Source organism: Thamnophis sirtalis, unplaced genomic scaffold (assembly GCF_051295495.1).
Source record: "Thamnophis sirtalis isolate CommonGarterSnake01/CBP01778 unplaced genomic scaffold, rThaSir2_p1.2 scaffold_5, whole genome shotgun sequence".
NCBI classification, from domain to species: domain Eukaryota; kingdom Metazoa; phylum Chordata; class Lepidosauria; order Squamata; family Natricidae; genus Thamnophis; species Thamnophis sirtalis.
Window position 1 is genome coordinate 66,264,438 of NW_028261385.1, and position 14,749 is coordinate 66,279,186.

Sequence of the window (14,749 nt, forward strand, 5' to 3'; positions counted from 1 at the left end):
TGGCACAGTTATGAAGTTAGTAACATGGTTGCTGCAGTTGGGAAGTTAGTGATTGTTAAGTAAACCTTGCTTCCCCATTGGCTCTGCATGACCTTGGGACAATGCAACAGCCATAAAGGTGAGCCACTTGCCAAACGCCCCAAAATGGTCATAAGTCACCTTTTCCAGGGGTCTTGTAACTTTGAATGGTCCCTTGAATAATTGAAATTGCAGTGGCTTCATACATCTGACATTTAACATTTCAATTTTAAACGTGTGGCAACTTTTCTTACAGCCCTTTAAAGGCAAGCAAGTTACGATGGCCATTATAACCTTGATTATATCCTTTGGACTGTTTGTTACGTTGGCTCTTTTAGGTTGTCTTGAAGACCGTTTTTTTTTCCCTTGAGCAAATGAAACCTTTTAAAAAAGAGGGGTATGCTGTACAAAATAACTTCCACTGTCAGTTTCACTTACTGTCTTTGTGGAAGAGTCTTTTGTCCTGCAAGTCACTCTTGTGGAAGGCTGCAAATTGGATGCTTTCTGCCCTCCCTGGCAAAGTGAAGGTATCTCTAAGCCATTTTGTTAACAATTTACAGATGTAAGGAAAGTAACTTCTGAGAGAAGGACATACTTCAAGTGATAAAGAATAACAATCTAAATGTGTTTTTGAGTCAGAGAAGCCTACTTTCCCCCTTATTAACGCTATATCAAACCGATTCGTGCCTTACAACATGGTTTTAAAAAGAATCCTGTAAAAAGCTTTCATCCTTATATCGGTTAGACAGATGGAGACAAAAATTGGACTGAGGTCAAGCCATTTGCAGCATACTCACAGCCTTCGATTTTCCTTACCACAGATCATCTCAAATGATTCAGTAATGACCAAAAGGGCAGCCTTGACCTTTATTCCCTGGTGGATTACTGCTACACTGTATATAAATGGCAAGAACATTTTGCTCATTCAGATGGAGTTTTCAGCTCTATTTTGCTGAAATCTCTATAGTACCAATGCAGGGATTTGAACACAGTTAGTTGCTTGTTTTGTAGAAAAGCTAAATATATAGTTTCAGTTTCAGTTAGGTGATCATACTGTCCTTTTGAAAGGTTTTTTTCCCCCCTGCCCCAGAACCTTGAGTTTCGTGCTATTTTTTTAAAACCCCTTTTTTAAAAAAAAGAAAATACTGATAGTAAATGAATTTGGCAGAAGTTTGTATTTTAATTCTTAGTACAAATATTTCCTTTCTCATCTTTGCAATATTTAATTTGTCTATAATAGTTTTTCTTTTCTTATTTTGGCAAATGGTTTTGTATGGATTTTTTTAAAAAATATCCTTCATGACATATCATATTTCAAATTTATAGTGCATAGCTTTCTAGAGAATAAAAGATGTTTATTTGGTTGTCTATGTTGTAGGGTGATTTTTAAATCAGAATGTCTTAAATCTACAATGAGTAATAGCTGGATAAGTAGCTAAGTCCAATAGATTGTTTTGGCCAATGTATATAATAAATGAGAACTAATAGTTGCTCATTATAAATAATATAAGAACAATAATAAGGCCCGAAGAGATTACAATTGTTTCTATGGTTGAAATTCTATTGTTCTGATAGTCAAAAAAAAAAAAAGACTGTAAAATAGTCTAGGTTTGCTTTGAATTTGAACGATACAGGAAATAGAAGTAATGTAGATATGATTTGTGCTTTCCTCTTTGTGGTTGCCTTTTCACAGTTCCCATACCATGCAAAAATTCACTCAAACAGTGCAGCATATTATATAGGAATTTATTCAGCTAGGTTTGCTCAGTACAAAATGTATTTTGTTTCTAGAATCTCCATTGTAATGTTCTGCTGAAATATTACAAATTGTCTGTTCTTCGATTGGAACAAAGTTATTCAATGTGTTGAATATTCTAGCATAGAAAAGCATTATAATTTGAGGCCAACTGTTGCTGCCTTGCTCTTTTACTCCAGCTGCAGGAGATACATGATGATTGTTCATGTTGGAAATAGGGAGACGGAGTTCTAGTCCCACCTTGGGCAAAATGCAGTTGGGTGACCTTGGCTTGTCATTCTCTCTCAGCCTTAAGGGAGAAGACAATAGCAAACCATTTCAGAAAAACCTTGCCAAGAAAATTGTATGGACTTCTTCAGGCATTCTCCAAGAATTGGACATGATTGAAGGGAAGAAGAAATAATAATTCTGATGTGCCTTAAATTATCTCAATTTTTCTTGAGGTGCTTGTTACTTGTTTTTACACAGTGTATGTGCTAGTTGTCAGCCAAAGAACAATGAAAATCAACTTCATTGTTCCTTCCACAAAGTTTTGCCTGCACATGGGGTGGAAGCTCTGGAAAAAAGGCCTGCTGATATTATTTAATTGTGTGAATATTATTAGCTAGTTTTGCCTAGTGGTTAAGGTTAAGGCACCAGGCTAGAAACCAGATGACTGAGTTCTAGTCTTGTTTTCAGCATGAAAGCCTAGTAGGTGACTTTGGGCTAATAATTGTCTCTCAGCCCAATCCATCTCACAGGGTTGCTGTTGTGGGGAAAATTGAAGAGAGAAGAGATATTAGGTATGTGTGGCCCCTTGTGCTATAAAAATAATAAAGGGTTAAAAAAATTAAAACAAAAGAACATTACTGTAAGATGAGAGAATATATATATATTGAACACCTACACCAAAATTCAATCAACCAACTAACCAAACCCAACTTGCATTAGTAATTTACATTTATACAACCTCAACATCATACGCAACACTTGTATGTGAAGCAAAATAGTGAGTGCACAAAATACAGGTAATGTTTTACATTACTTGCTTGATTTTAAAAAAACAGAAGCAGAACAAACACAATACTTGGAGAACCCATACAACCACCCACTTGAATTTTTAACTTCTCCCTAGCATCAGAAAAAAAGCAATAATTTACTAGGCAGTCAAGCAGCTACAAGCAGTTTTCTCCTGTCTGACCATGTGTTTAATTGCTTTTCTCCACTCAACACTCCTCTCCCACATCACCTTATTCAATCTAAAGCAATAGCAAGAAAGATAGACTGGTCCCTGCTGTGGTATTGGCTATGCTGGGTGAAAAAAAAGCAGTCACAAAACAACAGTCCAATTACGGTGCTATGAGCAACTGGAACATTCAAAACTATGCATCTCGAGACAGCCAAGCTTATTATTATGCAAATTCTACTATTTGCATAAAAATACGGTGGGGGGGATGGAAAATGCATGTTTTGTTTCATGATTAGAGCCTGCTTTCCTACCCATACTATACCCAAAGTGGCAAACAATTAAAAAATGTGGGAGTGCTGTTGTTGATTTTAATCCAAGGCAGACGGAGTTTTCCACTGGGGTTTCATGTCTAGGATACACAGTTCATGCCACTTCTAGATTGGCTTTTCTGGAAATGGCATGATAATGACAAACATGTCATAAGGCTGTCAGGATTTTTCAGGGCTCTATAATCCAAATAGCTACAGGAACCACTTCAGTTTAAGAGGACCTTAAGAGTTACATTAATCATAAAAAGGATGCTGTCAGATTGAACCAAGTACATGTTCTAACAATGGACATATTAGAGTTGCATTGAATTTTCATGAGATTTATTATTTTTCTGTGAAAGCTGTCATTTTGGTAAGTGTAATGAAGTTTACATGGCTTTCCTTCCACCCTATCCCTTATTTTTGTGTGTGTGTGTGTGTGTGCGTGCGCGCTTGTTTCCTCAATTTGCTGCCACTTGGAGATGGTGGAAGATAGCTCCTGACAGCAGTAGAGATATATTCCTTTCCTGTGGGAGCTGCCCTCTATGCACAGAGTGAGATAATGTTTTGGAATGACATTTCTGGCTGACTAACTTCATGTGGATTCTTTGAACAGCATCATTGTCAGTAGGAGGCACGTGGGAACATCTGTCTTGTTTGTCTCAACAGTGAGGGTATAGTCCCACCTCCTTGATAGCTGTTTTTCTGCAAGCAGATTTTGCCAAAGGTGCTGAAAATTACCAAATATTTACAGATAACTCTTCTGTATATAACAGAACCTAATTTAATAGTAGTGTATGGATTTGTTAATTATTTATGCACCAGATAGCCAAATATATTTTTTCAGAATATGGAAAAACCAAAAGCGTGAAATATTTGGTTTAGTAAGCAATAAGAGAAGGGGATGATAGATGTTATACATCATAATAAAAATAATTGCTTTTAAATGTATTTGTCACCTAACTCCCAGGAACTCTATACATCTTTAGTTTAATGAAATTACAGATGTCATTTGTAATTATGCAGTGAAGAAAGATTTTTAATTTATTCTGAGATGCATTAGAAATTGATATTACAGACTACTTCCACATAAGAATGTCTTCTATAAGAACTAATTGGTGAGATGAATTTTTGAGGATTTGAATGGAATATTTAGTTTAATTTCTCCCATCTAACAAAGAACAATGAGGAGGATGCCTTTTGAAGTCAGGAAACTGGATTGCCTTTCAGATAACAAAGCATTGCTTCTCACAAAAAAGTAAAAGCTTTTGGTGATATCCCGTTTAATTAACATGATGAAATTGCATTTTCTAAGACATCTAGCTTTTCATACATCTCTAATTTGTATTTCAATTGTGGGAAGCACTTACTCCTTTTCTCCTGCCCCAAAATATTATTTTAATCACATCATGGATAACCTCTGACAAGGTCTGGCGTTCTTCAGTTAAAATTACAAGGACAGTTTGTTGACTGTGACAGGAAAAGATAATTCAGATAAGTAAAAATAGGAGGTTACAAGAAAATAGGAAAATATTGGTGCATGTACTTCATCTGGGATTTATTGTTTTTATTAATATGCCACAGTAAAGAGATTTGGAGTGCATATTACAGCTGTAATCCTAGTTTCAGCAATTACTTACGGTAAAACAATTGAAGTCCTTGCAACTTTCCAGTTCTAAATAGACTAAATCCAACTCTTTTAACATAGAATGGAATTTTGAATATTCCTGTGTAGAAATCTGGGAGAATGTTGGTCTAATTTTATTTCCAATAGTTTAAAAATAAGTTTCTTCTTTATTTTCCGGATATTGTCTCAGGTTTTGTTGTTGTTGTTGTTGTTGTTAAACTGTGTGTGTGTGTATGTGTGTGTGTGTGTGTGTGTGTGTAAGTACCGGTACATATACTTCCAAGATTGATAAAATGAGGACCTAGATTGATGGGGCAAATGTGCTGACTCTGTAATTAGTTTAGAGAGGGCTGTAAAGCACTGTGAAGTAGTAAGTCTACATGCTATTGCTATATGCATTCTGCAATATAGGAGCTGAAGTAAAAGGACAAAGCTTATTTTTCTTTTTTGCTGATTACTTATCACTGCCACTTGTCAGGTCAGGAAGACAAAGCAGTTATTGTGAATGGATTTTTTTTTATTGTGAATGGATTTTTTTTAAAAAAAATAGGTATAAAATAATTCATTCTTAACACTACAGTCCTTATGCTTGGAAAAATTTCTCAGCTCCATCTATTTTATAATATTTTTGCTAATGGAGAACTCAGAAGCATTCACACCTTTTTTTTGGTCATTCTAACAAAGGCATCACTCAAGAATACGTTTGGAAACTTGTTAACTTTCTGTGCTAAAAGACTGAGCAAACATTTCCTGCTCTAGGTCATGGTGCCTTATGATTTTTGGTACACAGGTTCTCAATAGTGTGATTATTTATCTAAACTTCCAGTTTGTTCAAGGAAATACCTTAACTTTATTGTTGCTTTTAAATTTTTAATGAGAATTCACTTTTAATGGGGAAAAATGACCCATGGAAACTGCTGTATTAAGAACAATGCATTAAATTCTTCTGTGGGGAAAAGCTTCGAGTATCATACATTTTAATCTTGGTTAAATATATGTGGTTTCCTTCTGTAGAAAGGAAAGAAAGAAAAGAAAATCTCTGATCAAACATTTACAGAATTTGAAGCAGGCATTTTTGAAACTGTTCAAGCACCTGCCTTTCCCCCCCTTAATCACTCAGTTCAATATGAAATGTTGACAAAATGACAAATAACAACACTTGAAGCTGACTGTGCTTCAGATCAAAACACTTTAAGTTAGTAAAAAAAATATACACATACCTCCCACAGAATGCAAACAATTTCAGTCTCAACTTTATCTTGAATTCCCCCATCATGTTTATGATGCTTTAGAAAGGAGGGCACTGATTGAGTCTGGAGCCCCAGCAAGCTTGTCATTTACAAATAAATCAAAAGGTCATCATTGCCATAGCAAAGGACTAATGACTGGGGTTGCTGTTGTGCTCTTTGATAGGCCCAACACTCAAGCCTGCTATTAAAAATGAATGCATTCAAGAGGCCTTACATTAAGAACATAAACAATTAAGGGTACTTGAGGGGCTTTCACAAGAGGCACCAGTCTTGCAGATCTGCTTTGGTGGCGAGCAAAAAGAATCCGGGCAATTAGTGTTGATGTATCTGCTGTCTGCAAGGGATGGTTTCTTTCATCCCCCATTGTTTTAACTGTCCTCTGTATTTGCAGATCAGAAATCTAGCGATAAGCTGTGTCAAGCTAGCTACGACAGCTCAGAATTCATGAATATTACATGAACCTGAGGGGCTGTGTCAGGAATTTCAGAGATTTAATGCCATCTATATTGCATATTCCTAAAGCATAGCTTATATTTTTGATTGATTGACTGGTTTGGGGCTATTCACCCCTCTTTTTAAAGGTTGGATTCTGGCCTCTTGAGTATTTCTTAGGACTTTTTTCATGCTGCAAGCTTGTCTTCATTAAATATCTGAAGCTATCATTACTAGTTGTGGAACATTTCAAAGTAGATTGAGTTCTTACTCAAAAAAATGAAAGGGTAGCATAAATTAAAGTTGAGTGTAGATTTTTGTGGCTCACAGATGGTTTGAATGAAAGACTGCGTCAGTGCCATACAATCATATATAGTGCAGTATTGACAAATACAGATAGTCTCCAATTTATACCAGTTCGTTTAGCGACCATTCAAAGTTACATCAGCACTAGAAAAAGTGATTTATGACACTTAGAACTGTTACCACAATCCCATGGTTACGCAATCAAAATTTGGATACTAGGCAACTGTTTCATATTTATGATGAAAGGCCATGTGAACACCTTTTCAATCTTCTGACAAGCAAAGTCACTGAGGAAACCAGATTTACTTAACAACCACGTTACTATCTTAACAACTGCAGTGAATTACTTAACAGCTCTGGCAAGAAGATCGTAAATAGGGCAACATTCATTTAACAGATGTTTCATTTATGGCAGTGATGCAGGATGCCCTTATCAGGTATCTTGCATCTCTGCCATAAATATCACAAGATACTAAGCATAGATTGTTATAAAGTACCTACTTGGATATCAGTTTGTGAGGTTATCTACTTGTGACTCATTTCTCCTTTTTCAATACTTAGAAGACTTCAAATAATAAAAAATGGGGAGGAACAATAGATCTCATGCTAGCCTTGAATTCATGCTTTATTTGTTAATGACTTGTGTAGTAAGAATATATTTGTTTAAATATACGTGAAGCTGTAGCAGATGTTCTTCAGTAAAATGAACTCTTTCAGCTTAACTACATATTCTAGATATTTGATGTAATATTGGGGTACTTCACATTTTATAACATTTATCTTTCACATGAACTTGCGAACTAAAATATAATGTGTGTGTATTAATCCAAATATTTACTTTTCTCTATAGACTGAAATTGCCAAGAGATTGAATACAATCTGTGCACAAGTCATTCCATTTTTGTCTCAAGAAGTAAGTACAAATGTTCAGCTGTTTAAAGTGAAATTATGTTGCATCTTTGTTTGTAAATTAGTTTTTAAAATGTTAATTTTATCAAAATTCAGAAGAATGAGGAACATCTGTTATAGCTGAAGTATGCAGGCCCCCTGTTAATTTGGTCTAGCAGATGAGATGAGATACACCAACTGTATAACTGGTGAAATAGCTCAACCACAAAATTATTCTTTCCAACACAGGAGGAGGCAGTCTAAAAAGATTATCAAGATTTTTTTAATGCTAGCATTAGCTTAGCAGCTGCTAGTCTAACCATTTGTTAAATCCTCTGTAAATAAAAATGATAGTGTTTAATAGCACACTAAACTTTTTGAGTGGCATTTGCAAAACCAAAAAAAACATCTAAGAATTGGTTGAAATTCTGAAAGCCCTTTTACGTTTCATTTGAAACATTAAAGTCTAAGAAAGGAGAAGTCTAGCAAAAGTCTAAGTCTAGCAAAAGGCCTGAATTGTAATCTGCGTTAAATTTCTTGACAGACATTTATTACTGTGTTTATTGTTTTGGGGTTGCCAGGCGGCTGCTCCCTTGTGAGCAGACTCCCGAAAAGCTGGGCACAGCCTCAGGGGTGAAGCAGCCATGAGGTAACCATGCTCACGAGCAGCCACCCGGCAAATCCCCTCTCTAGCCAGGCAGAGCGCCATTCACTGACCTAGGGGGTATCACTAAGGCGCCCGTCATGTGGCGCTCTGCCTGACCCTCAGTTCCCATGGCTTGGCACATTCGGGATACTCCATAAGTCAGTGCATGGAGCTCTGCCCGGCTGGAGAGGGAGGTTGCACAAGCGCCTCTTCTGCCCCCAGCCTTACCAAATCCTTCCACAGTTCTCCCAGAGCGCCACCGCTGCCCGCCGCCATGCTCTGAGCATAACTTCCGGAATCCAAAACTTGGGGCTGAGTCTTCCAGCATCGGCCGCTCTAAGAGTGTTCTCTATGGTGGGCTGGCTGCCGGACAGAGAGTCTTCCTAGAGCGCCCAATGCTGGAAGACTCGGCCCTGAGTTTTGGAGTTTGGAAGTTATGCTCGGAGCGTGGCATTGGCGGGCGGTGGCGGCGGAGTCTTGGGAAAGCTGCAGAAGGGTTTGGTGAGGCTTGTTTGGAACAGGAGCTTGCGCAACCCCCTCTCCAGCCAGGCAGAGCTCCATACACTGACCTAGGGGGTATCCTGAATGTGCCAAGCCATGGGAGCTGAGGGTGGGCAGAGCGCCATGTGGCTTGGCACCTTAGTGATACCCCCTAGGTCAGTGAATGGCACTCTGCCCAGCTGGAGAGGGGATTTGCCAGGTGGCTGCTCCCTTGCGAGTGGACTTCCAAAGAGCCAGGCACAGCCTCAGGGGCAAAGCAGCCATGAGGTAACCATACTCATGAGCAGCTGCCCGGCAACTCCCTTCTCTGGCTAGGCAGAACACCACTTCCCAACCTAGCGGTATCCCGAAGGCGGCAAGCAACATGAGTGCCTTTCCCCTGGCTCCCGCGGCTTGGCGCCTTCGGGATACCGCTAGGTCGGTGAGCGGTCCTCTGTCTGGCCGGAGGGGGGGTTGTCTAGGGGGTTTATTTTGGGGGGTTGGCTTATATTTTTGCAAAAAATGTGGCAAGGCATTAGTTTCGGGACAGGTCGTATTTTCGGGGAAACACGGTAGCATTTATGTAGCAATAGATGTGAATTTTGGGGAGTATCAAAACCTGGTTACTGGCACAAATGTAAATTGAATTTAGTGTATGGGAGAACCTGGTGACTAAATTGATACCAGGACATTGGTAGAATGCTTATTAACACAACACGAATAGGCCAGATATACTACCCTAATGCTTTGTCACACACACTTTCCTAGCTCACAATTGGCACCCAGGGGTGTCTTCAGTGATGACTCCCCAATGAGGTAGTGTTAAGGCAAGGGTTGAGGTTGTGACCATCATTAGCCAATAGTATGCTTTAGCACAGTTTGCACAACAGAAGTGTTACTTATCAGCTTTGGAAGAAGGTTAACTTGCAAATAAGCTATAGTAAAAGCTATGTATTTATGCATGGTGAAAGGAAGTTGTGTCTCAGATTGCTAATTTGAAATATACCTACTGCTTGATTGAAAAAAGACCTTTTTCTCCTACTTAAATCTGAAGATCTAAATCTGATCTAAATGTGTTCTGATAATAGACATTTATTTGTCCTTCCAGCATCAACAACAAGTGGCTCAAGCAGTGGAACGTGCCAAACAAGTGACTATGGCTGAGCTGAATGCCATCATCGGGGTACGTGGCCTTGCAGGTCTACCTCCTACAGTGTGTATAACCAGCTTTCCTTTTTTATTGCTTTTGGCATTTTTGATGTTTCAATTTTTAATATGTAATAATATCTTTGATAATTGGCTAGATTTTAAGTGTTTTCTTGGCACTTATGCATTTTTAACTGGTAGCATTGCTAAAAGCTTAATTTATCAAATGCTATTGCTTTATGCTATATATCGGGAGTGTATATTAAGTTGCCCTTGGCAATTTAAAGATTTGTGGATTTCAATTCCCAGAATTCCCCAGCCAACCATTCTGGGAAATTCTGGGAATTGAAGTCCACCAGTTTTTAAATTGCCAAGATTGGACATCCCTGTTATATATCGTAGACCTATTTTATATGTGGAATGTTTCTGAATTGCAAATTAATGTTTGGAATGGGTATGTCATAGGTTAGAAAAAAGAAACCAAACTAATTAGGACTGATACATTTTGTAGGGATTAACAGATTTTCTTGGTATCTGAGTCATTTGATAATCTGAATATCTACATTTACAAAAAAAAATAACATTAGCATGCTATAAAAGTAAAGTTATTTTGTTTATATTTATAAGTGGAAAAAATGATTGGGTGAAATGTTTATTTCTGCTGTTGCTTAGGTATGGTGTGCTATATCATCCCAATTAATATACTATAGTAATACTAATGTCATAGTTACATCCCAAAATAACATAACAAGTTGTATTTAAATAAAAGTAAAAATAGTTATCTAATAGTTATCTATCTTCCTCCTGACATTATAGAAAAAGATGAGAAAGAATAGTAGACAATCTAGGTTTGCCAGAATTTGTATACTCCTCATGTACTTAGAAAGTTTAAAACTTTTAACTTCATGGAAAAATCACCTGCTAATATATGAAAGCAAGTATATAACTTGCTTTATATTTGTGGGCATTGTGCATTTTACTTGTCATATACATTAATTTTATAATGCTGAAGACATATCACTTGTATTTCCACCCTATTGCTTCTGTAGTGGGCAAAAGAACTTGAAACAAGTCCTCCTTCTGATTTTTATTCATGTGCGAGTACTATGAGAGATTGAAATTATTCATTTACTAGTTTATGTTAATTGCTTGTGAGAAGATGCCCTGCTGGTCTTTATAGTTCCCTCAGACACTTTGTAATGATAATTAGACATGCTGCTGTATGGATTAACAGTGCAATAGTCCAGTGACGTGTTCAAACAATAGCACCGGTTAATCCATCTGTGCTTAAAATTACATCCCAACTGGAGATGGGGGAACTCCCCCCATCCCCACAAGACCTAAGGAGGATTAAAAGATGATCCTCTGCTTGAAAACTCTGCTTTAATCAATTTCTGAATTGTAGATCTGTGGAAAATTATTGGCAGTCAATTAGGTGAAATAAACTGAGAGAATGACCTTCATTTCCTTTTAATAGCCATTCCTCCCTGCAAGTGTCAGTAGATTTTCAACTTAAATTTTATTCAGGCAGCCTTATTACATGCCACAGATTAGCTTTGCATAAACACAACTCCTCCTTTAAACTAGGTCCTTTTTCTTCCTGCTTGCCCCATCCAGTCAACTACCTTTTTCCCCAAAAGTCTTTATTTGTCTTCATGACCCATGACTTGTCCCTATGATGTCTTTACTTGGAATTTAGTTCAGAAGTTCAACTGGGTATTTTCTATGCCTGCAAGTGTTGTTTAGCGGACACAGCTCAAAATAGCTTTTAAAATAAATTGGAAATGTTTATATTGGACAATGAATATTTTGTGGAGCATCTGGCTTATATCTTTGTACACTGCTGCCTTTTCCTTAAGAGCACCCAGAAGCCAAGAGAACAATACTGCAATCATTTACAGACTACCTCCAGTTGAATGCCTTCAGCACAAACTTGGATATTTTTAAAGGAACAAAGCTACCATCCATTTATTTAATACGCTGATTTCATTTTAAGTGAAACAACATTAAAAAAGACTGTAAATTGAGGTTCACCTCATATGCAGTGAACTCCTCCTGAAAAATAATTGCATACTTCTTAGCAAGAAAATAAGATTTGCTCTGTCAAATTGGACCAATTTAGTCCAGCATTTTTTCATTGTGATAAAATACTGGACTGAATCAAAGTAGGGTGATCACAGGCAGGAGACTGCAAATGTTATTTGGGGGGATGCTGCCTTAAATCCTAAAGTAACTCTAATTGGTAAATTACTCCTGAGTGGATGTATCTCAACCCACCGGATCACATCTTGTGGAATGAATTCCATGGGTTAGTTATGAGCTTGTGAAGATGGACTTTTCTTTCATTTGTTCTAAATCTCTTTCCATTGGATAATTCTTTTGTGAGCAGGAAATAAACCTTTTTACTGTCCACTTACTGCAAGCTATTCATGACTTTATGCATTTCAGCCATGTCCCTCTCAATGGTACGTATGCATAGGTTATCAGCCCTGTAACAAATTGAGGCATTTATATGTTATCGTCAACTATAATATATCTTATTTTTCACTATTTCTAAGCATCATGTTTTTTCCCAGCCTTTCCCCCCAATCTAAGTAGTGCCTTGCCCAGCTGATCTAACAATTGTGTTATAATCCAAAAAATGTTGTGCAACTGCAGTCTCACTTTACACATAGATATTGGTGCAGCAAGAGATCATCTCTTCCACTGCACATTTGTATACACAAATAATTATCCTGTGCTGCACAATAAGTTTCATGCTCTGACATATGCTTGATTTGTTTGAAAGGGGTTGGGTACACTCTGGAAAATTGGAGTAGCATAAAATTGGGCTGACAATTCACTGGCCCTTTGCTCCTCTTCATTGAACATTCACTGTGTCAGCCTGTGTCCCTAGAGGGGAGGAAGCATCAGGAGTCGGTCTGTTCCTACAAGCAGCAGCTGCACTAAAGTAAACGCCAGCTCAGTTTAATAGCAGCTGTCAGTATTGTTCAGAGACCCAACTTAGTATAAAGAACAATAGTGGAGGCCATGCTCTTAAACTGCAGTGTCTTTCAGGCTAATAAAAGAAATAGTAATTTAACGGTTTAGACATCTATTGTGAGCCTGAAACTTCATGAGTCTTTTCAAAATGCAAATCAACTGCTGAATTCTCCAACATTAGAAGCACAAATCAAGTAGCCACCGGCTAAGCAAGGCCCAAGAAATGTGAGTTGCATTGAAATAAAAGCAGTAGAGAGGCAACAAATTGAGGGGAAAGTTGAGTTCCTAATAAATGTATGGAAATAGTTAAGATCCATGTTTTTAGTGATGCTTAGTGAGATTTAGGATTTTTTTTAAAAAAAAGTTTTGTTGCTTGACATGGAAAATAATTGCTTCTAAATGGTGCCCTTACTTCTTTGTTGGGAATGCCCTTCTACCTCTAGACTTGTATTCCATTTGGCACAAGAATTAAGGCACAGGAAGGTGTGAGGAAGGTATGTGGGAAAACATTCAGTTAAATTGGAGGGTGGGGGAGTTTGCTCTCATAAAATCTGTAAGCTAGATCTGGAACTGTGCATGTTTAATCCTGATGGAACAAATTCTAACAACCCCACAAACACCTCTCCCACAAATGTAACACTCTTGAAAAGTGTCCAGGTTCCTTTTTCAGGAGTCCGAGCCAGTATGGATTGTTCATCTGCAAGTTCATGCAGTCCAGGTCGTTGAGATTGTATAGTGTTTATTTGAAGATAAGGCAAAAGGCTCGTAGGCAGAATACCTTCACATACATGACACACATTTGCTTTGAAGGATAATGAGTCTAATTTTAAATGTTACAAAGTGAACTAGCAAAATGGCAAGTGAAACAATCATTCTCTTCCTATTTCAATGTTCCAAGTGTGGTGATAAATATTTTATTGGAATGGACATTTAAATGGATTTCTTAGTAAAGTTTTAAGAGATTAGAGTAAGAGGAAAATATAGTCAGCGGTTAGGAAAATTAAAGAAAGTTTTCATTAGGACAAGGGTATCAAACTCAATTTCATTGAGGCATTGTGTTTGGCCTTGGGAGGCAGGGTGGGGGTGGCCAGCTATACGTTAGAGGAGTGTCTGTGATAGCCCGACAGTTCTGCCAGTGAAAATGGGCTGTTTCCAGGGTGGCCCACAGGGTCACATCTAAGCACCTGTGGGCTGGATCCAGCCCCTGGGCCTTGAGTTTGACATCCCTGTATTAGAATCATAATTAGGCCACACTGATAATTAGAACACTTTAAGAGATTGATATAGATTTGCAGATTTTTTAAACAAAAATGAACTGTAGAAATACATCTTAACAAGTATCTTTTGGGTCCACAAGACATTGTGGATATTTTAGTTGAGGTGAAAAAGAATTTAATACTTTAATGATTGAAGGGTTTCCTCTTACCCCTTTGAGGTGTGCTGTTCATGCTTCTGTGAAATGTATCAGTTGGATTGATGGTATTGGTGAGACAGATTGAGTTGTTGGCAACTAAAGGGCTTTGTGCCATTGCATGAGGTGATTGACTAAAGGATTAGCAAACCACTGGATTATTTTTCCTTTCCTTGGCTATGGTATTTCTGAGACGGTAGTGTGTGAAGCTTAAGAGGATGAGGTTAACCTCTTGGGGGTTTATTATGAGCCTGTAGTTAATCTTCAGAGCGCCTATAAATTACTAGAATATATCTTTTCCTGTAAAATAGAAATGTGGAGGCAAAAAATT

At 37.7% G+C, this 14,749-nt stretch overlaps 1 protein-coding gene across 6 annotated transcripts in view; it reads left to right on the forward strand.

Moving 5' to 3' along the window:
* The window catches only part of TLE1 (TLE family member 1, transcriptional corepressor), a 78,102-nt gene that overhangs the window by 13,368 nt on the left and 49,985 nt on the right, over positions 1 to 14,749 (forward strand). For 3 of the 6 annotated variants that reach the window (XM_014058832.2, XM_014058836.2, XM_014058834.2), the window contains exons 5-6: positions 7,716 to 7,778; positions 9,988 to 10,092. In XM_014058832.2, the coding sequence (XP_013914307.1) occupies positions 7,716 to 7,778; positions 9,988 to 10,092 (168 nt within the window). The remainder of the gene's footprint in view (positions 1 to 7,715; positions 7,779 to 9,987; positions 10,093 to 14,749) is intronic. The other 3 variants (XM_014058833.2, XM_014058835.2, XM_087715954.1) reach the window with 1 other exon arrangement.